The sequence below is a fragment of the Micropterus salmoides genome, unplaced genomic scaffold (genome assembly GCF_014851395.1).
Source record: "Micropterus salmoides isolate LMB-PRFRI ecotype aquatic unplaced genomic scaffold, ASM1485139v1 Ms_hic_scaffold_18, whole genome shotgun sequence".
In the NCBI taxonomy this organism is placed as follows: Eukaryota; Metazoa; Chordata; class Actinopteri; order Centrarchiformes; family Centrarchidae; genus Micropterus; species Micropterus salmoides.
In genome coordinates this window covers 18,558,816-18,580,619 of record NW_024040928.1, presented here as the reverse complement: position 1 = coordinate 18,580,619, position 21,804 = coordinate 18,558,816, and the positions used below count along the sequence as shown (strand labels likewise).

Below are 21,804 nucleotides of genomic sequence, written 5' to 3'. Positions count from 1 at the left end.
TCGACTGTATGCTCTCTGTTTCATTGCAGAGCATGAGAAAGATATAGAGAGGCGCTTCAAAGGCTTTAAACGTTTCAACCAGTGCCTCGGTTGCCTTTCGTCATTAAAGCATTTGAGATCATCGGGAAAAAAACTTTTAATGTTTGTACCATTTAATAAGCTGTTACTAGGTAAATCCTCTGACTACTCATACTGTTTGCACTTTGTACTTTTTACAGTAACCACCCGTTTTTAGCCATGCCAGCGGCTCTCTGGATGGCAACATCTTTCAGTCGGTTGATTGGTCAGTCTTTGGGTCTGTCAGTCCAACAACTGGATTGAAAAGGATGCCTTTAAATTTTGTACAAAAATTCATGGACAGTTTCTTTTCATATATATATATATATATATATATATATATATATATATATATGTTTAGTGAAACTTATTTTTAAAATGCAGTTATGTCGCATGGATTGGTCTGGGGGTTGAGTTGCTGATATAAAAAAATTGTGGCTTGCATGACCTACTGCATATTTAGATGAGAAAAGTACACATTTGTAAACATTCAAGAATACAGTGTACAAGAATTTCCATCCACATCACTAACATTTAGGGACCTCACTATCTCAGGTACTTAGTCAGTTTCTCAGATCCTCAGTCACCAACACATCCTTGAATCATCACTGTAAATAAATGCAAACTGTGCTGTAACACTAAATAATACCATTTTGTGTATAGTTTGATTTATTCTCATTTATGTAAAATTTGGATGTGAATTCCAAAGAACATCGTGAAGCAGGAAATCAGAGATTTACAGATTTCAATAAAATGTATTTTATTGACATCTTTCACTCTTTTGAGGAAGGAGAGTTTCAGTAAAACTTTACATTTTCAATCTTTGTACACAATACACCATCCAAATTAAAATGTTACAGGTGTTTTTGTTAAACTCATTATTATAAATATGGTTAAAGAGCTAATTGTCCATACTTGCCACAGTTTGAGGGTTCCTCACTGTTGGAAGGGAAATGGAAGGTCAATCTCAAGCCTTCCATCACTAACTTTCATGTAGGCTTGAGCCTCCTCTGAAGCTTGCTGCAGCAAACCATGAACAGTGATATTGAACTGGTGAACTATTTGAATGAACATGTCTATAATGAATTCATATGCATTGCTGAGCTGCTCCATATTTAGGGCAGAGATCTGTTCAACAACGTTCTTTGTGACTGTGATTAATTTACGATAGAGCTCATTGATGTTGATGAACACTGCATCTAAATAGTCAGAATTGACAGAATCAACAAACTCCTGTGATTTCTCAACAACAGCCTTAAGGGTCTCACCCATTTTCACCAGCATTGTGTCAAGACTCTCCATATTTTTCACAAAGTCCACCAGTTCATCAAAGATTTTCTTGAAAGCTGTTTTGACCTGATCCAAAATCTGGCCTACTGTGATTGCATCGCCGACTGGCATATTTAATTTTACACTGTTGATGTTCTCAAGAAAGGAGTTATAGTAGACCTCTGTGTTTTCATAGATTCTCTGGAGGGTCATCTCTAGCACAGCAGCAATGCTGCTGGTCAGCTTCTTTAGGACCTCAGGGAGAGTGGTCATCTCATCAGAGTTTGGCAGTTTGAACTGGGTCTCCCTCAAGCCCTTGATGACAGCATCCAGAAAGACCTGGACAGTTTTCTGGTACTGGACAATGATGTTCCTGAAGAAGATTGACAGCTCGGTCAGTCGAGCGTCATAGTTGATTGCAGCATCATAGGCCTCACTGATGCGGTTAACAAAAGTGTTTTTCAACTCTTCCATGTTCCTTGTGATCTGGTACTTGTCAGCAAACATTGTGACTGTAGAGATGATAGAAGGGAGTCTTGTCTTGAGTTCATAGAGCATTTCTTTGGGTGCCTCCATGTTGTAGGCAATCTGCAGGTTCATCTTATCAGCATCCTTAGAAGATGATCTGATGACCAAGATGTCAACATCAACCTCTGGGGCAGACTGTTGAATTGAAAAAAATATTGTATTATTTATATTTTGATTTTAGTATTTTGTTACCATCGTATCAAAAAGTTAATGTTATGATACTTACAGGATAACGACCATAGACCCTTGCAATCATCTGAGATGGGACTTTGCCACTGAACTGAAGGCCCAGGAAGCCACTGGAGGGGGTAGACACTGAGGCACTGATAGCATCTCTGCGAGCAGCATAACGAAGGTTCACATCAGTGAATGTAGGACTGGTGATGTCCACATTCAAGGTGTGGCGAGAGGCACTGGAAGAGAAAGAAAGCATTTCAAAGAAGTCACAATAAATTTTTTTTGATTGTATTTCATAGGAAGGAGTCGGATTTTTACACATTAAATTAAATTGTCAAGATGAAAATGAGAAAAAACAGTATGAATGGAAAATGTACCTGTCATCAGCCTGGCGCTTTCTCCTAAAATTTGAAGAAAATATGTTAATACTTTAAACCTTTAATATCAGAAGATATTATTTAACATACAATGTATTGTAAAACAAACGCAGAATATTACCTCAGGGCTTGGGTAATGACATGGTTGACATCCAAGCTCAGGTCAGCATGTGTTAGGTCAACCTTGGTAATCATGTTCACAGCTTCATTCTCAAAGTTTGCAGTAAAAGAAGCTATTGAAAGAAATTTAGTAAGATTTAGTGCTCTACAATGCTTGCAACATGAAACAAATAAATAGATTTAGGGAATTTCATCAACTCACCATCCATGTCATATTCCAAGAGCACAATGACAGAGGTGGCAGAGGACTTTGAGGTGAATGTGAAGACAGGAGCAATGCCCTCTGCTTCAGCTGCCAGGTTTGTGGTGTACAGTGGGCTGACAAACTTTACATTGTTAGAGAACTTCTGCTTGGCAGCTGTCACTTCAGCAGCAGCTTTCTTATAGATGGTGAAGTCACCCAGGCTGCTTGGCTGAGATATATCTATTTCAACATCAGCAGTAAAGGAAAAGGTTGGTGCAATATCAATTGCAGCCTGGGCAATGTGCTTCCCATTGGTGTTGAAATTAAAGAAGTTTGCTTCGTTGTTGCTAGTATACTTCAGCACTGCATACACACGGCTCAGGGAGGCTTCAACAGCAAGATTCTCATTTACATCCAGGCCAATGATTTTGGTGGTGCCGTGGTTAACCTTGGCATCAGCAATCATTTTGGAGGTGGAGCGTAGGCCATTATTGTTCAGATACAGATTAACGTCGTTATCCAGGACTCCCAAAACTAGATAGTCATCAAGCACTGTTCCATCCATGTTTGCCTTTGTAGATGACTCCAAGGAAACATAGTCAAGGGTTCCCTCCAGCTTCAGACTTTGGTCTGTCTCAGCCTTTCCAACAGCCTTGATCACGGGGATGTTGATATCCCCTGTCATCTTCAGGGTGGAGACAGCGTTTAGTTTGCTTTTGGTGTCTGCAACCAGATTTTGGTTTGCCTCCAGGTTGAGAATAGGCAAGGCAATCTTTGCAAAAGTAGCCACAGATACAGCACTTTCAAAAGTCTCAGTACTCAAACTGACTGTACTGTCATGAGTGCCTTCAATGTGACGATTTTCAAGGGACAGGGAATTGGCCAACTTGATTCCTCTCTTGGTGGTCAGACTGGTGGTGCCATCAAGTTTGGCTTTTAGACCCTCAAACACAGAGGCTGTGGAAGCTCCCAGACGGAACACGAGATCATCCTCAGCATACAGTCCAGCATTGACATTCAGATTAATGATGGCAGATTTGAAAGATAGCTCTGTGATCAGATTACCCACAGAGGGAATCTGGATCAGACCCATCATATCAACAACAGGGCCAGCCTGGCTTTTCTGGTAAACAACCTTGGCATCCACATCCACAGTCTGCTCAGTGGTCGTCAAAATGTTATTCAGTCCAGTCTGCTCATACAAGTTCAGGTCACTGATAGCTGGAGTACGGATATCAACAAAAGGCAGGTCAATCTCAGGAATGCTGATGGGGAATGTAAGGAAGTCAAGATTGGCCTCACTTTCCATGTCAACAAAGATGCCAGCCTCATTTTCATTATTGTCAACAGTGAAGTTGTAGAACATTTTGTACTGATTAAGACGGGCCAGAGCTAAGGTGTTTAACTGTTGGCTGTCGGGTTTGAAGATGGCTGAGTAATCATTCTGCAGATCTATCTTAGCAGACAGCTCGTTAAAAATGTTGACCTTGGCATTTCCTTTGTTTTGGAATTCAAAGAGAAATTCAACAGGACGGGCTACAAGGTTGAGTTCATTGGACAGGACTCCAGTGACCGTACCAGACAGTTCTGTGTGATGGGTTGCTTTCAGCTCAACCTTCAAATCATAAAGGTTGCCTTGTCCAGATGCCACAAAAGTACTGTTCTTAATGACTGATGACTCTGCCTCATTGCGGACATTAAACTTGATGTATGAGAAGGTGCCAGATTCAGCAGTAATATGCTGTTTCATCTTTAAGATGGTAGAGTCTGTATCACCAGAGCAAGTTAGAGTGAAAGTGCTTGGAGAGAGGGACATTTTCAAGTTGCTCTTGTGGTTGCCATCATCATCATTAAACTTGCCAGTGGCTGAATGGTCAGCTGCTAGAGTGAGGGTGAAGCCATCTTGACGAACAGTTGCTTTCTGGGTTAAAGTAACCTCACTTTTGACATCAACACTTGGGAGGTCCAGAACATGAGTATAAGCTGTATCGAGAGAGGCAGACATTCCTTCTTCTATACCAATAAAGGCTATCTCCATGAAGTCAGCTCTGTACGGTGTAGTGGTAACCTTAATTGTAGTTTTGACTTGGGCCATGGCTGATGGGCCATAGAGAGTTACAGATGCCTGATGTTCAACTCCAAGAGCAAGATGGTTAAATTTAAGAGTCTCTGCAAATACAACACGGCTCATTTTTGGGATTGCAATACGAGCAGTGGAGTCAAGTTTGTAATTGAGAATTTCAAAACTTGAAGATGTGGCCTCGGAATTAAGGACTCCAGTGAATATAGGATTAATTTCATCCTGAGTGGAGTTCTGGAACTCAGCAGACGTCTTGACGGTGTAGATGGGACTATGGAATTTGATCTCACCATAGAGTTTACCAAAGCATGGGACCATGATCTCACTTGGAATGGTTGGCAGCTTGATCTTAGGAACCTGAAGAGACTTAACAAGCTTTTCTGCAGGGACTTGTGGGATTGTAGGGAATGAAACCTCAGGAAGAGTGATTTCTGGGAGGGTTATCTCAGGCATTGAAGGAAGGTAGTTCAAAGTCAGGTCTTCAAAGATGGCATCTACATCACGCATTTTGTTTCCAAAGTTTATAAAGAAATTAATAACTTCAATGATTCTCTGCTTGATGTCATCAAAGGAAATTGTGGTGGCTTTTACAGTGTGGAAGCTCAGGATTGTGAACTCAGGAATGTCCAGCTGTGTTGGGATCTCAAACTGTTCAAGCTTATCCATACAGAACTTCATTGAAGGCACAACAAGATCAGTGAAAGGAATGATGAAGGAAGGCGTGTTTAACTCAGCTTTCCTGAGTTCAGCAGTGAGTCCAAAAATGATTTGTTGAATCTCGCTGATGATTTTTTGCTCAGGTGCCACTTTCTTAATCATTTCAAACACATTAGTGAACGTATCTGTGATGATAGTTATGACTCTTGTGTAGTATTTACTCACAAAGGCCAGATAAGAGGTAATATCAGCTTTGGCATCAAAGTTTGTAATTTTTTGTTTTATAAATTCAGCAAATTCTTTAAGGTTATCAAACACAACCGTTACAGATTGTGCAACTTTGATTTCTCTCAGGTGTTCCATAAAGACTCTACCAAGAGATAAGACATGGTTGATAAAATCTATTGTTGCCTCAAGTTTCTGGGGTATTTCAAGATCCCTGATTAGCTCATTCACATAAACTGTGTACCAAGCAATAATTTGATTGGCATTCTCAACAAAGGAATTGTAGTCCAATGAATTCAGTGTCTGCACAACAATTTCAATGCACATTTTCAGCCCTTGAATTATATCCTTAACATCAGTTGTTTTCAAGTAGATGATAGCACTATCGAATACCTGCATGAATGTGGTCGGGATGTCCTTTACCATCTCGGCAAAGACACTGATGGTTTCCTCAATTCTGAACTTCTTGATGAGCTCCACAACCTTTTCCAAGGCAGCTTGAACCTTTCTGTCAGCCTCAAACTTTACAATCAATTCTCTGATCTTGGCATAGAATGTGTGGATCTTACCGAGGATGTCAAAGTCCTGAATAAATTCCCTAATATAATTTGTTATATCACTGAACATTTCTGTGGGAATCTGACTCAGTAATTCCTCAATATGAGCTTTAAAGTTGATGGATAAAATGTACCTCTTCAGCTCAGCAGCAAATGCCTGCATGTCAACGGACTCAATCGTTTCTTTCAACTCAGTCATGATTGTCTGTAGTTTAGCCACGATTTCATACTTTGCATCAATATCATGAAGGAATGAGATGCTGCTGCCCTTCAGCTTTTCCAGGTCAATCTGTTGGATCATCTCCCTCATGGTATCAATTACATAGATAACGATAGCCTTTATGTCATACTCCTCATTAATGGCATTAAGCAGTTGCTGGGTCTTCTGAATGAGGGTGTCTGGGAGGGTGCCACTAGCAAAAATGTCCTTCGCCATACCAGCAAAGTTTTGGATGTAAACAGTGAGATCAGCCAGCAGTTTCTCAACAGAAACCTTCAGGTTTCTCAAAGAGGCTTCTACATCCTCCATGGAGATGACATATTCTTGGGCGAAATTATTGAAATACTGCTTCAGCTTAATTAGGTTGCCTTCTATATTCATCTGAGAAACAAAGTCACTCACATGCTGGGGAAGAGCCTCAAGTTTAGCCCTTATCTCCTCATTGTTGATGTAGTTTTGCAATCCCTCTGCAATATATACAACAATGCCCTTGATGTTCTCCAAAAAGGCAGGCAGATTTTCAATAAGAGGGAACTGAATTATGTGACTATCTGTGTTCTTGTCATACTTGAGGAAGCCAGAGATGGCGAATTCCTGGTTCTCTGCAGAGGCGGTGTTGAGTATGTTTGTGAGGATGGTGCCAGAAACCTCAATTCCTGTTCTCTCCGGTTCATTGTAAACACTCATGCCCTGATTAAAAGCATGCTCGTTTACTTTAGACCTCAGTCTAAAACTGGACTTCTGCTCTTGGAGTGACAGAACATTATCCATCTTGTTGTCAAATGTGGTCTCAAGGGAAAAACCATTATCTAGCCGCTGGGTAACTGATGCTCTGCATTCATGTGAGCTAGCAAAAGCCAAGGGTTGTGCATTGAGGAGGAACTTGCCATAGATCTGGGCACTGTGCTTTCCATACATGGACATGTCTCCATCAGCATTGAAAATGGCATCAAGGTTGAAATCAAAAGGCACAAAACTGCAATGGATGGTGTGGTCAAAGCGCATTAGCTGTGAGTTGAAGCGGGCATTGTTGGTGATCCTGGCAGCAAGACCGATAACTTCAAGCTCGGTGTTGTGGCTCATGTGAGTTCCAAAGAGTTTTCCAGTGGTGCTGCACTTTACATTAGTAGTCATATCATCATAATTTACCAGATAGGTATGCTTGATCTCTTCCTCACCATAGATGGCTTTCAGGCTTCCAGTCAGGTCCATCTTGTACAGCTCTGCCTGCAGGTGAGCCTCATTAATGAAGTTGGCCGCCAGAAGTTTCAGGTTGTTATTAACATTTGCAGACGCAGTGTAGGGTTTTACGTCAATGGTGACATCATGGGTGTAAGAGGCATACTCACTTGTAGCTTCAGCCTTTGAGTTGAAGTCAAGACTAGAGAGAGTAATTACAAGAGTGTTGGCATTATCTACCTTGATGTCATGAATTGCAGCTTTGTTAGTAATGGATAGAGTAGCCCTTGAAGCATCAAGCCCAGCATTGAAGGTGTTTTCCAAGGACAGGGGGCTCTGGAGAGTGGTTGTTCCACTTGTGGTCAACCCGTCCTTGTTCATTCTCAGAGTAGCCTTGTGAGTAGCCTCATTCTCAAGAAGCTTCACGGTGGCATCACTGTTTAAATCTAGACCATTGACATCAAGAGAGGCAGTCAGCAGTGAGTAAACACGGTTGTCAGAGTGGTCTGCATTTGTCTCCATTCTCATAGCGACTTCCCCAGCACCAACAGAGGCTTCAGCCTGGTTGCGGATCTTCATACCAAGAGTAAGGGCATTTGCATCACATTTCAGTGACAGCCTGTTGTCCTTGAAGGAAAGCTCAGCAACATGGGTCAAGGTGTCTTCAAAGACGTTGGTGGCAGACCCAAGTGAGAATTCACCATTGGAAAGGGTTGCTTTAATTGTGTTTTGGGCCTTAACAATGGTGGAGTCAATCTGAACAGTGGAATCAATCTTTGCTTCTGGCCAGAATGGGAAGATGCTGAATGACTGGATAGAAATGGTCTTGGCATACATGGGTCCAGCCTTGAACATTCCCTCAAAGTTGCTATCAGCAGAGATTTCTTCAGTGTTGATTCCAGCCATACCAGTGTGCTCTAGTTCAATACTGAGACCAAACGGGCTTGTGGCTTCAATCTTGCTGCTTGACTTCAAATTGATTTTGTCTGTGATGGTTGCATCCTCAACAATACTAATACTGGCTTCAATGAATTTATGGGCCAAAGAGCTTTTCAATTGGGCCTTGATGGAATCAGTGGTGGCCAACATTCCTGAGCCTAAATAAAACACAGAAGAAGAAAAGACGATTGATAACTGATAACTGTGTGATTACTTTTAACAACACATGGAGATGAATTTGCTCATATACAATATACTTAACAGAAATATACACAATATGCTAGTTTAGTGTAGTTTTATCAGAGAACACAATTGTAACAGGAATTCAGAGGAAACTGAATTAACTGAAAACTGTCCTACCAAGACTTAATAACATATAATTCTAACTGTGGGTTAAGGATGAACAACATAACAAATTCTAAATATATAAATAATGTTTCCTATGAAATACCTTCAATGTTTATGGAGAGGATGTCAACTGGGGAGGTTCCTTTCACATCAAACTTAGCTGAGTAGCTTGGTGTCTCTACAACATCTTTGCCAACAGCCACTGAGGCTTCCATGTCATATAGGTTGCTTCTCATCAGAGTTGAAACCTCAGCTTTGCCAAAAAGAGGAATAGACAAAATAAGACTTTCAGGGACAGCGAGCTCTGGGATGGGAATCTTCATGGAGACGATCTCCAGTCCAAACTGGGGAACAGACATGTGAGGTGTGGTCAGAGATGGTGGGAAGTTAAGCTCTTCTGTTGACTTTCCTCCAAAAGGGAGTGGGATAGCAATGGTGAGTTGCTCGTCATTGAAGTGGTAGACAGCCTTTGCCTCACTGTTGAAAAGACAAAAGGAAATGCATACATGTTTTGTAGCATAATTCAAATGATTTAAACATTTATCATGGAGTTGTTCACACTTACGTATTCAGGAACAGTGTCTCTGGCACAGAAATGTCAGGCATTTCAGGTACTCGGAAGTTCTGAATAAAAGGGATATCAACACCATACTTTTCCATGTAATTCTTTCCTGCCTAAGAAAAAAAGACAGTCATTGTTTTATGCCTGCTTCACATTTTTACCAAAGAAAATCTGAATAATTGTTAAAACCAAGATTCATACCTCCACAAACTTCTTGAAGATGTGACGGACCTTCATGTCGGTCTGCCCCACCTGCGTGTCAAGAAGTTGGTTGCCATACTTCTCAACTATATCAGTCATTGGCACGCTGGTGGTCTTAGTGTTCACATCAGACTTGACCTCAACCTCAACCTTGCTGACATCTGCAACAATAGAGAACAATTAATCAAATCCTGAGACATTAAGAAATATTCCTCTAAAACCCAGGTTACAGTTAAGCTGTGAATAAAGTTACTGCAAAAAAAAGTGAAATGTAGCATTTTCTCCCAGGCAAAATGGCATGTTTTCAACTAAATTGTTGTTGGCTTGACCGCTGTATGTTCGGTATGGTTGGCAGAAATAATCATTCTGGGGTGCGTTTTCCAAAAGCATCATTGCTTACAATAACATATATCATGCAACTTCCGTAGTTGGAACTATGCATTTGTGAAGCAACTGTTTCCCAGAACTCTAGTTGTAACTATGGAGATAACTATTTTTGTAACTTACATGGTATGAACCACCGTTAAGCTACGCAGGTGTTACCCAAAACCATAGTTCTGACAAATGTTCGCAAACACGGTGGTTGGAAGTGTAGTTCCTAGTGACTACATCATAGATAGCAGAAAATGTCTAAGTCTAAGGAGGTGCATGTAATGTGATCAAGCAAGGAATGTTTGATAATCTCGCTGTACAACATATATCATGCAAGTTTTTTTTTTAAAAAGTAGTTGTAAAAGTACTTTTAAATATTTTGAGTCAAGGGTAGTGTTGCATTGATTGGGTACTAAGTATTTTTTCAATTCAATTTTATTTATATAGCGCCAAATCACAACAACAGTTATCTCACAGCGCTTTTCATAAAAGAGCAGCACTATGGTACACAGAATCTAAAAGGTGGAGAGTACTAGAGGCAGCGTGCATGTAGACAACATCACCATAGTCCAAAACACTTAAAAAGATAGCCTGCGCAATTTTTTTCCCGGCTATCGTGTTAAAAAAAAGGCTTATTTCTAAAGTAAAACCCCAGCCTTAGTTTCAGCAGTTTTACGAGCTTTTCTATATGAACTTTGAAAGAAAGTGTATACTTATAGGATGAAACATTTTCAATTAAGTCCCCATTTAGTGTGTTAATAGTTATATTATCTGTGGATTGGGAATGAGCCCTTGAAAACATCATAAATTTGGTTTTCTTAGTATTTAGCACTAACTTGAGGACATGTAGTGAGACTTGAAGGTGTTGAAAGGCTAACTGAAGGTCATTTATGGCCTGGTTCAGTGAAGGGGCAATTGAATATATCACAGTATCATCTGCATAAAGGTGCAGTTCAGTAGTTTGCACGTCCTTTCCAATTCTATTTATGAATATAGAAAATAAAATAGGGGCTAAAATCGAACCTTGATGAACACCTATGGAAATCTCTAAAAAGTCTGATTTAAAACCATCTATAGAAACGTATTGCGTTCATTCTGTAAGATATTTTTTTAACCAATTGATTGCTGTGTTTCCTATTCCAATGTTACTTAATCTATTTAGCAAATGCTCATGATCAACAGAGTCAAATGCTTTGGACAGATCCACAAATAAGTCAGCGCAGTGTTGCTTTTTGTCCAAGGCATTTATAATGTCATTTAATAGCAACAAAGTTACTGTAACAGTGCTGTGTCCAGCTCTAAAGCCTGACTGTACATGAGTTAGAATGTTGTGCTCTGCCAAGTATTCTTTTAATTGACTTGCTTCCAAAATTTTTGCAAGAATAGAGAGTTTGGAAATTGGCCTATAATTGTGAAGATCTGAAGGGTCGCCACCCTTTTGCAAGGGAAACACATAGGCTGCTTTCCATAATTTGGGGATTGAATTTGTCTGCAGACTACAATTAAAAATATATGCTATAGGCTTAGCTATAATTTCTAGGTTGTCTGGTCCTGATGGGTTTTTTTTGTGTCAATAGCTTTAAGAGAAATACAGAAATCCTCTAATCCTCTGGGTCTAAAAAACAAAAGTTTCCGGTGGTGTTTCAGTGCTGGAGTCAGAGCAATGATAACTTGATTTGGACTCACTGAAAATACAGCCAGCTGATACAAAGTGATTGATAAAATGTCCAATTATGTTAAATTTGTTTTTAATTTCAACTGAATTTACAAAAATATGTTGTGGGAGACCTGAAGAATTGGAACCAGACAAAGACTTAATTTGCTTCCAGAATTTAGAGGGGTTATTGTGATTTTCGGTCACATTTATTAGATAGTAATCTGATTTTGCTTTTCTGGTCATGCTTGTGCATTTATTTCTTAAAGTTTTGTAAGCTGTCCAGTCAGCGGTACAATTTGTGGCTTGAGCTTTGCCCCATGCAACATTTCTTTCTCTCATCATAGATCTTAACTCTTCAGTGAACCATATGTTATTCCTCCCACTAACCCTAAATTTCTTTAAAGGAGAATTCTTATTACAAAATCTGAAAAGGCATTGTGACTGATACTCTAGTCTTCATTACAAACTTATAAAAAGAGACAGCATAAAAATCATTAAATAACTTATATGAATCTATTGTTGAGAGCTTTTGTTGCCATTATGACAAAGAACACATGGGTTTTGAAGCCATGTTAGCGTTTTCAAATAAATTATATATACAAGCTCACCCATCTATTGCACTTTCGGGCCAGGTATTCATATTAGTGTTATAGTGTTGAAAAGAAGATATTTGCAATTTAAACTTATTTTACCTAATGTTTTGTAATTGCTAATAGTTCTTATTTTTTTCTTCTAAGATGTTGCTATTGCTATGAAGATTTATATATTTAGGCTATTTAAAATAATTAGGCTATATATTATTTATGATGTATATTGTTGTTGTTGCTGGTATATGACTACAATGTGAGAAGCTTAAACAATAATTTATTATCATTTATTATCATAATATTGTAACTTAATATCAATATCAAGATTGTCGATCATTGTACTGTCTTGTTAATTGCCTATTAGCCCTATCATTATCCTTTAAATGGACAACAAAATTGGTTTTTGGCCCCATATTTTGGGCTCCAAATTTTAACCACAATTCTGATAATGCCAGATGTAGTTACCTTTGTATGGACCTCTCTAAGAAGTAAGCAACTATTGAATTAATGGTTATGTATTATTCTGAAAAAAAGGATAACTGGAAAATTACATTACCATATTTAATTGCAATTTCCTGCTCAGAGGTGATGTCCGCAAACTTGATTTCACTCTTAAGCTCCAATTCCAACTCTTCATCACGTTTCAAGTTAGCTGTGACAGAGGCGTCAGCATTGATCGAGGGTACAAGAAGTTGGACTTGCAGCATACCTTCCTTCATGGCCTTCAGACTGAAAAAAATTAACATTGAGTTAGTCTATTCTCAATGATGAGGGTGACATTAATCATGAGGTTTCATGGTGGATTACTTACTTAGCACGGCCAACCAAGGAGAGCTGAGGGATGTTCTTGTTTAGCAAGTCAAGAGAGATGGAGTGAGTTCCTTTGCCCTTAGTGTTTCCATCAACAACACCCAGCCTGACTCCAGCCTCCACATCGTAGTCAGGGATCTGGATGTCAGCTGTGATGACATTCTTCTTTCTGTTATATTTCATGATTGCTCTGGCTTCAGTGGGATCTGCACCTATTGTTGACCAACCGACAGAATAATATTACACACTTAAGTGTTTTCCTAAATCGAGCTGGTAATACATTAGAAAGATTTTTCAATTCTGTACCTTACCTTCAGCCCTTAGAATGACCTTCACAGAGTCAACCTTCTGCCGGCCTTCTTCTCCCTCCCTGAGGAGCTCGTAGGCAACAGTGGCTGTGTACTCAGTGACTTCACCAGTGGGATGAAGCTCCACAGCAAATCTATTTAGATAATTCAAATTAATTAGCCAATATTCATAGGTAATTTATTTTAATTTAAATGGTGATTCAAAGAGTGTTGCTCACTTGCTGTCTCCAGTGAAGGGGAAGTAGGGGGTCGTCTCTTGAGAGAAAGCATCAATGTACTGCAGATCAGTACAGTATTTCATTCCAGCAAAGAAGGGAGTGCACTCACTAAAGTCAACCTTGTCCATCACCATAGGGGGAATGGTCTTCACCTCTAATCCAGTCACTGCCACCAGGGTGTTTCTAAATTTTCAGTGTAGCAAAGTTCAAATATAAAAACGGCTGTTTTAGTTTGGATATAGAAAAGTTGCCGTGGCCGTGATTACACAAAGAAAATGTTGAACAGAAGTTACAAACACATGTATCTTTAACTGAAATAGTGAAACAACACTGTCCCCTTTATATTTCAGGTTTGCGGGGTTAGCAATTGCATTACAACTCTTGCACTTGCAATTAGAGTGGAAAGAATTGTATAATATCTGAAAGTTGTATTTGGACATACGTCATTTTGATGAGCTTTGTTGGACTTGGTGGAGCAGGGATGGTCAGCTTTAGATTGTCACGACCCACGGAGATCTTGGCACTGAGCCCACTCTCGTGAAAAATGCTGGTGTGCATCTCTAATCCAGAGTTGACATATTCAGGGATGTGGGAGCCAACCTGAGTTACAAACTCAATTCCAGCAGAGGGCATGAAGGTGACGTCACTCTGTGAAAACAAAATACACATAGGTGACTTCTGTGTAATAGAAAACTATACATTTAGCATGTTGTAAAACACACTTTCTCAAAGAGTTTTAAATATAATTACCATGTCAGGAGCAATCTTAAGTCCACCCTTGATGCCAGGGGTGAAAGTACCAGACAGTGCAATCCTCAGAGGCACACCAGTGACAGTAGGCAGGAAGAATTCATTGTCCATGAAGATGTAGTGGGCAAAGATTGTGTTGTCATCCTTGGTCATCAGTGCCTTCATTAGCTGTGGCAAATAAAAATACACATAGGACATTTAAATCATAAACAAGGACTTTCTAAATTAATGCATTGTTTCATTGTCAGCTTTTCTTCTAAAAAAATACGAATAACTTCCTTACATCAGTTGGGAACATCTTGAACATGCTGTCAATCATCATGACAGCAGAGTAGGCCATCTCTGTGATTTCATTGGTCTTCAGATATCCCAACTCATTTCCCAAAAGTCTCAGGTAAACCATTGCCTCGGGAGACTCTGTCTTAATTTCCCTCACAAGTTTGTTGAAGTTGCGTCCGATGTCCCTCATCAGGTTCTGGGAGGCCTGAATAACAACAACATGCACACTCTGTAAAAGATGTTATCCTTTTGGAAGGATTGATCATTATGTTGGTTTTAGTCAAATTAATGGGTACAAAGAGAGTGGTCTGAGTACCTGTCTCTTCATTCTGTCCTTCTTCAGAGCAGGCAGCATGTTCTGCAGGATCTCAGTGACTCTGAGTGGCATGTTGTCAGACACAAAGTACATTGTCTTCAGGGCAGTGTCGGGGAAGAAGCCATTCTCTCCAAACAGGGCATCAACAGTTGGCTCAAATCCTTTTCCCTCCATACCAATCTGTAAAGGTAACAAAGTTTTCACAGTCACAACTTATCTTAATGAAAAATCGTCTCAAAGCACAGTTTAGATTAACAGCTCAAAATATTTACCTCCATCATGTCAATGTCATAGCCAAATGCCTTCAGAGTCATTTCAAGCATGACCTCCTTTGGCAGGTAGCTGGTACCCTCAAAGATCATGTTGCCCTCCACAGATCCGATCTTGTAGTTGCGAGAAAACTTGGTTGGGTCCATGATGGGCCCGATCTCATTACCCTGCAGGGCATCACGGATCTTCTGTCTTAGTCTGCAGGAAGAAAATGCAAAAATGCAAAAAAGTGTAAAAATACAGTTAAACACCTGATGGTGATCAAATTGCCGCACCTACTAACCATGTAGTGAAACAACAGATTTGAAAAATATAAATATAAAGCTGCAACTGATTTTCACTTACTGTTGGGTCTCTGAGTCAGTTGAAGACAAAATGTTGGTAATGTGGGAGATCACAAAACTCTTGACTTGTTGGTCCTGCTCATTGGGCAAGGCATTAGCCAGCTGTGCCAGTTCAGTGGGCTGGGGGTCCTTCATAAGTACCAGATATGCAGCAATACGCTTTTGCATGGGACTGGCATTGTCCAAAAGTACCTGCATGAGAACCTCTCTGGCCTGTGATCAAACAAGATCAATAAAATGAGCACATTGTAGAAATTCAGATAACCTGTGAAACTCATTACACAATTTGACTTGCCTCGTCTGGGACGGGAGTCAACCTGTACACTTGAATGGCAGCCTCCTGCACAGCCTGGGAAGCTGCAGGTTGGTTCACACACTGGATCACAGCGGCTCTGAGTGCAGGACTAGCAGGTCCCACAGCTGAAGCCATGTTTCCAATAACCTAGAATCAAAGCACACATTAATATTCTGCTTATTGATGTTGCCAGTCATTTAAATGTTGATCTATACAAACGGTTACCCACTCTCAGCGTCATGAAGGTTTTGTCACTGTCATCAGAACAGTCACCCAACTGGGCAGCCATGAACTCAGCAACAGAGTGAATCTCTGGGATCAGTTTTCCTTCAGCTTTGTAATACCTGTTGAAGATTTTTTTTTATGGAAATTTAGAATTCAAAGCCTTATTTTACACAAATAGAGGAAAAGCTTAAATGCTGAAATGGGATTCAGATATTTAGAATAAAGTGTGGTGGACTTCACTCACCTTTTGACAACATTGCTCAGGGCATACATGATGGGCTTGCTGTGTTTGTATTTGGCCATCTCAAGCATGTCATTGATCAGGAGGGCAGAAGGATTGGATATGAGTCCCATAGCAAAAACACTGGCATCAACTTCGAGGGAGGAGCTGTCAAAGGTCCTGAGGATCTGCATGATGGCGCTGCTGCACTCAGGAGTTCCGCACTGGACCAGAACCTGGTAGGTCAGGACACGGGACATTGCAAGAGCCTCAGGAATGGCGGGAATCAGGGTCTCAGCCTTCATTCCACGGACCATGGTGACGAGCTTGTGGAAGAGGTGGGCCCTCCTCTCACCCTCAGTCTCAGGCAGAGTGGCCAGTTCATTCAGGAGGTTCAGACCTGCATCTTTGTCCTGGACAGCATTCTTGTCCTCGACAGCCTCCATGTGAAGACCCTTGACAATGTCACCTATGAAACACAAGTAAATCGATGGGATGAGTTAATACTACATTTAGTGAATTTTGAAACCATCAATTAAAAATGAAAACAAAGGGCTTACTGCGTTCAAAGACTCTTTCATTGTGAGGAGAAACCTGAACCAGAGTCACTTCTTGATTTCCAACATTTGTAACTCCATATTCTCCACTGTAGGATGAAAATGCATCATTATAAGTTCTGTAGAGCGTTTGCACATGAGTATGTGCACTTAGAGCATTTCACAGATTCTAGTATAAGGTTTGACTCACTTGTGAGAGAAGGGAATGAGGATGTGTTTCTCAGTGCAGGACCCAGAGGTCATGTGTTTCTTCTCATTGTCGAACTTGTAGTTGCAGCTCTGTGAGCTTCTGACCAGCTGGGCAAGAGGGTAGTGCTGAAAATAGAAAATCAGTAATATTGTTAATGTAGTGGATTCATTGAAATTAGTTAAAAGTTAGCCTGCACTTGTCAGATACCACTTGTCATTCAAATATAGTTTGTAATGAAGTTTCACACTTTTTGTTGGATTGGAAGAAACATTGAGTTTCTTTAGGTGGTGCCTTGTTTTATCTTTGTTGCTATTAAAGCTCAGCTTATGTTATCTTTTTTCTATTTTTCCCCTCATTTACAAAAATTACTCATAAATGTGGGTAATGTAAAAGCTGTCATGAGGTACCTATTTTTTTAATCATGTTCATGTTCTCACTGACAATGAGGTTTGGATATCTTACCATGCCAGATATAAGTGCCAGTGGGCTGTTGTGATCTCTGATTGGGACAAATTTGTCACATCTGGACAGATCCCTGTTGAGGCTGATGTCAGTTGCAATATCCTCTCTAGCATTGACGGTGTAATAGGTCTTGCACTTGCCGTGGATAGTGGGCTGAAATGGATGGGGAAAAAATCATATGTGCTTCAGGCAGATTTTTTTCACACTGTAAATATCAGCATGGTACTAAAATATACAGATTTTTTCAACTTTCTTGGTTAATCAATGTACCATGTTCCTATTCTTGTCTTCTTCCAGCAGAGGCACGGCCAGGGCAGAGATGATACCCCTCTTGATGTTCAGAATGGTTGTTGTCTCACCATCCTCAGGGTACAGTTTCACATCGTACACACCCTCAACCACAACCTTCAGAGGATATCTTAAAGAAAGTGTATGTCATTTGAATTTTCAGTGCAAAATCTAAGAAAGACAAAAAAAGAAAAAGAACACAATCTTTCCCATCAGGGATTTTCGTGAATTAACATACTTCTCCATTTCAGTAGCAAAGGCATCATAGCTGGGTGCAGGACCGAACACAGGGTTGCCATCTGCGTCCATGTCGACCACCTCACTCAGGCTACAGCCTGTGGTTCGGACGATGAAACTACAAGTCTGTGGTACTTCAATTTCAACCTGTGAGAGAAGATACATGTTTTATCTAACTATCTGAAAAGATGGAAAGAGAAAAACAAATGATTTTGAAGGATCTTTCTCAGACCTTGCAAGAGGCCTTGGGTCCGTTCTTGAGCTGTGAGGCTCCATTGATGGCATTCAAAGATTCAGCTTCATATTGGTATTCATACTTGTGTAAAGTTTTGTACCTTTTGGCCACTAGAAGAGAAAATCAATGTTAAGAAGAGATTTTGTATGTAAAAGCGATCTATTTACTCCTGTAAAAGTATTGTAAATGTCTAGACTGGATATCAACAAAGTAGTCTGGTTAACTTACGCAGGCAGGTGGGCTGATCTTCATCTTGGGCAACTGTTAAGAAAAAAAAAAAGTCAGATTTTGTTTAATAACTCTAATGCAAAAGAAAACAATCAGATTGACTGTTAAATAAAATAAAATATAGCATAGCTACACTAAACCACTTTTGCAATATCAGATGTGATATTTTACTACTAATACTTTTATAACTTTGGAAAAAGAATACAATACAATTTATGAAATATTTGATTAAATAATTTGCAGCAAAACAGTGGATGATCATCATTACTGTAATCCTACTACTTTTGGCAGTTTTTCTAATTAAATAACACAAGTACAATTACTGAAATTAAAATGAGCTTGTTATAAATTACTTTTGTCTTCATAACAGACACACGCAGCCTATTCTCTGGATTTTCCAGGTGATGATCTAACATCACCCTACTCTACGGCGGCACGATGAATACGTGAATCAATCAGTCTGATAATAGGTACAATGATGGATCTAATTTGACAGTGTCTTATCCCACAGTATGCGACAGCAACCCAAAACACTAACAAAATTAAAGCATTTCCCTAGTAATGAATTACTTTTATATGCAGTAATTGGTAAAATAGATATAGAAAAACTTTTGAGAGCAGTCACTAGTAACTTTATTTATGTATTTATTTATTTATTTTCAGAAACTTACAACACATGTGCAAAACTGAAAAAAAAATCTGTAGGGACTATGTCAAACAACTCCCAAGAACAAACAAAGAACCCCTATTAGCAAGTTAAACTACGTACAATTAAAAGAAAAACCTTCTAAGTACTCACAAGCCAAGGCAGATGTACTGAGGAGCAGCAAAAGACAGAGCTTTGAGTCCCCCATGATGGGTTCGTTGAAGCTCTTTCCCTTGGAGTCGGCGAGTACTCAGGCGAGACTGATGTCTCAGCTTCAGCTCGGGACTTTTATACCCTCAGCTGGGCTCTGTCAGAGGATTGGGAGGCACAGACAGCGCTTTGAATGGTCAAAGTCCACCCCACCCTCTTGTGTGGAGGGACAAAGGCAAAAGGTTTAAAATGGTACTCTTGGCTCAAAGCACAGGCTCACAAAACTGATCAATTCTGTTAAATCTTCAATATGTCTTTTTTTTTTTTTACTTCATTAAAGATGCAATTTCTGGATATTTAAATGCACATAGGACATTTGATTAACTAAAGCATATTAAAGGTTAGACTATACGATACTGGTGGTTTTTAGCACTTCTTTAATAACACACTTGAGATATACATGAAATGCCATTTTGTGTTTGTTTCTTAAATAAGCCACTTCTTATTATATAATAATTAATGCATTTATTATTTATTATCTTATATTATTTATTAATATATTATTTACTGTGATTTACTGTTATTCCTTGCAAGGATTCATATAACAAAGACTTAGACTATGGGAGTCCGTCTTGACTTAAAATCTTTGTAAAACATTTCACAGTTCACTGGATGCCTCGTTAAATCTAGTGGGATAATATAATGACAAAATGTAGGTCCCATGGTTTCAAAAGTCAGTAACCAGATATTGATATTCTTGAACTTCTGATGTAAAAATGCAAAGTCAATCAACAAGGTTAACCAACTAATAGCTCGAGTGTGAATTAGGTCACACATAGACAGTCATTAGTGAGCACAGAGTGATCAAGGCGTGCTCCAAACACAAAGTCCCTTTAGATGAAGAGATGATAAACATATCAGCTGCTTTATTCCCCCCCCAAAAAAACAATACCCTAATGTAGCATTAGGTGATGTAAATATTAGATCTCATAGTGTTGGCTTGGTCATTTTATGTACTAGTTTATTTAACAGGGACAGAGCACATTAACAAAACTTTCAGTTAATGCACCAGAGTTAGGCAAAGTGCTATTTTTCTGCTGTTACAGTTGTGGTCAGTTTTATGTTGATTGTTGTTTTATTCATTTAAAATAATTAATTAATTAGTTAATTGAAAAGTACATTTAGTAAACCCACAACTACACACATTAAATGGGAATGTGTCTAATCTGTAATAAAGTTAAAATAGTTTTATTGTAATTGTAAGTATATTACCTTGTGATAGAGTTGGACGCTGTTCTGCTTCCACTGCCACGAGCCAGAATGAAAACAGTAAAAACATTTGCAAAACAACAAAATGGGTTAGATGATGGACTTTGATCTACAAAGATTCAAAGGTTCATGCCGAGTTTGATTTGCTGTTTAAACTGGGACTGCAGTCTAGTTTGCAGCAAGGACAGCCTGTTTATTTATAAATGGAAGTCTATGTTTTCTGAATATTTTTCATTACTATGCAAAGTTTGAGAAAACATGAAATATTTTTTTCTTTTGTACATCGATCATATAACTACATCTGAATGTTGTAATGGTCTGTTGCAATAAATCCCCATCAGCACCTCTTAAACATTTGTCAGATACTGACAGTGTTTGCACTGACAGACATGTACACAGATAGAGTCCAAAGGGAGCTTGATTCCCTGAACATTTTGTGTTTCATTCACATTTTAGACTGATACTTTAGCTGATGCTTGAATCCATCTTTTTTTTCATATATTATGGGCTAAATGTAGATGTTTTTAGATTATCATCTGGTTGCTGCTGTTTACATTCACCCCAGATGCAAATTCAAAAAATGCACTGGGCAATGTTCGGGGTGTATACGTGTATGTATATAAATAACTGTATATATTGTTTTTTTATTTTATTTTATATGTTATCATATTTTAATATAGGCCTACACTTAATTATATGTTGTGCATGTAGCATGAAGGAACTACAAATTTCGTTTCATTATGCAGCCTTGTGCTGATATAAAACAACCTTGTACCTTGTACCTTTTTGTATGCTGTAAAAAATCTATTCTTTAAAATATTGAATGAATGTGTTGAATTAAACTGCCACTTGAAAGACTGTAGCGCTATTGACGGATTTTCAGTAATATTCTGAGTGAATAATTAATACAGTATGATAAGTTGTTTCTAGATGCAGGTGTTACCCATGTCTCCCCTTAGTTTAAATTTGTCAAAGTCATTTTAACTTGCTGTTGATCTTAAAAGGGGACTAGCAAATGTTATCTTTTATGGTACAGCGATGTAGCAAATGTAGCAAACCATTATTTGTTCTTGATGTTGCTAATCTGGTTTGTGTTTTTTCACTGGGGATCTTATAAATAGCTACGCTGTTGAGTTTCCTCGTCTTTTTTGAAAAACACAATAAGATGAAGATGAAGGAGGAGACGTCAGAGAAGAAGAAGATGGTGAAGA

General features: G+C 39.1%; 1 protein-coding gene across 2 annotated transcripts; it reads right to left on the bottom strand.

The window, feature by feature from the left end:
• Positions 1 to 792: 792 nt before the first annotated feature.
• apobb.1 (apolipoprotein Bb, tandem duplicate 1) lies at positions 793 to 20,751 on the bottom strand. 2 transcript variants are annotated; one of them, XM_038726446.1, is made up of 30 exons: positions 20,597 to 20,751; positions 19,328 to 19,481; positions 18,529 to 18,561; positions 18,298 to 18,410; positions 18,067 to 18,212; positions 17,811 to 17,958; positions 17,541 to 17,693; positions 17,079 to 17,203; positions 16,892 to 16,977; positions 16,356 to 16,800; positions 16,116 to 16,230; positions 15,887 to 16,033; positions 15,593 to 15,804; positions 15,250 to 15,445; positions 14,978 to 15,157; positions 14,666 to 14,866; positions 14,383 to 14,550; positions 14,075 to 14,280; positions 13,633 to 13,815; positions 13,418 to 13,548; positions 13,108 to 13,318; positions 12,853 to 13,025; positions 9,681 to 9,841; positions 9,483 to 9,592; positions 9,021 to 9,394; positions 2,731 to 8,727; positions 2,530 to 2,641; positions 2,409 to 2,432; positions 2,081 to 2,267; positions 793 to 1,989 (listed from the first exon to the last, which is right to left on the bottom strand). In XM_038726446.1, the coding sequence occupies exons 2-30, from the start codon at positions 19,380 to 19,382 to the stop codon at positions 994 to 996; spliced, it is 11,388 nt and encodes a 3,795-aa protein (XP_038582374.1). In that variant the 5' UTR covers positions 19,383 to 19,481; positions 20,597 to 20,751; the 3' UTR covers positions 793 to 993. The 2 variants fall into 2 exon arrangements, with proteins under 2 accessions (XP_038582374.1, XP_038582375.1); XM_038726447.1 differs by lacking the exon at positions 20,597 to 20,751 and having other exon boundaries at positions 19,328 to 19,484.
• Between the last annotated feature and the right edge of the window lie 1,053 nt (positions 20,752 to 21,804).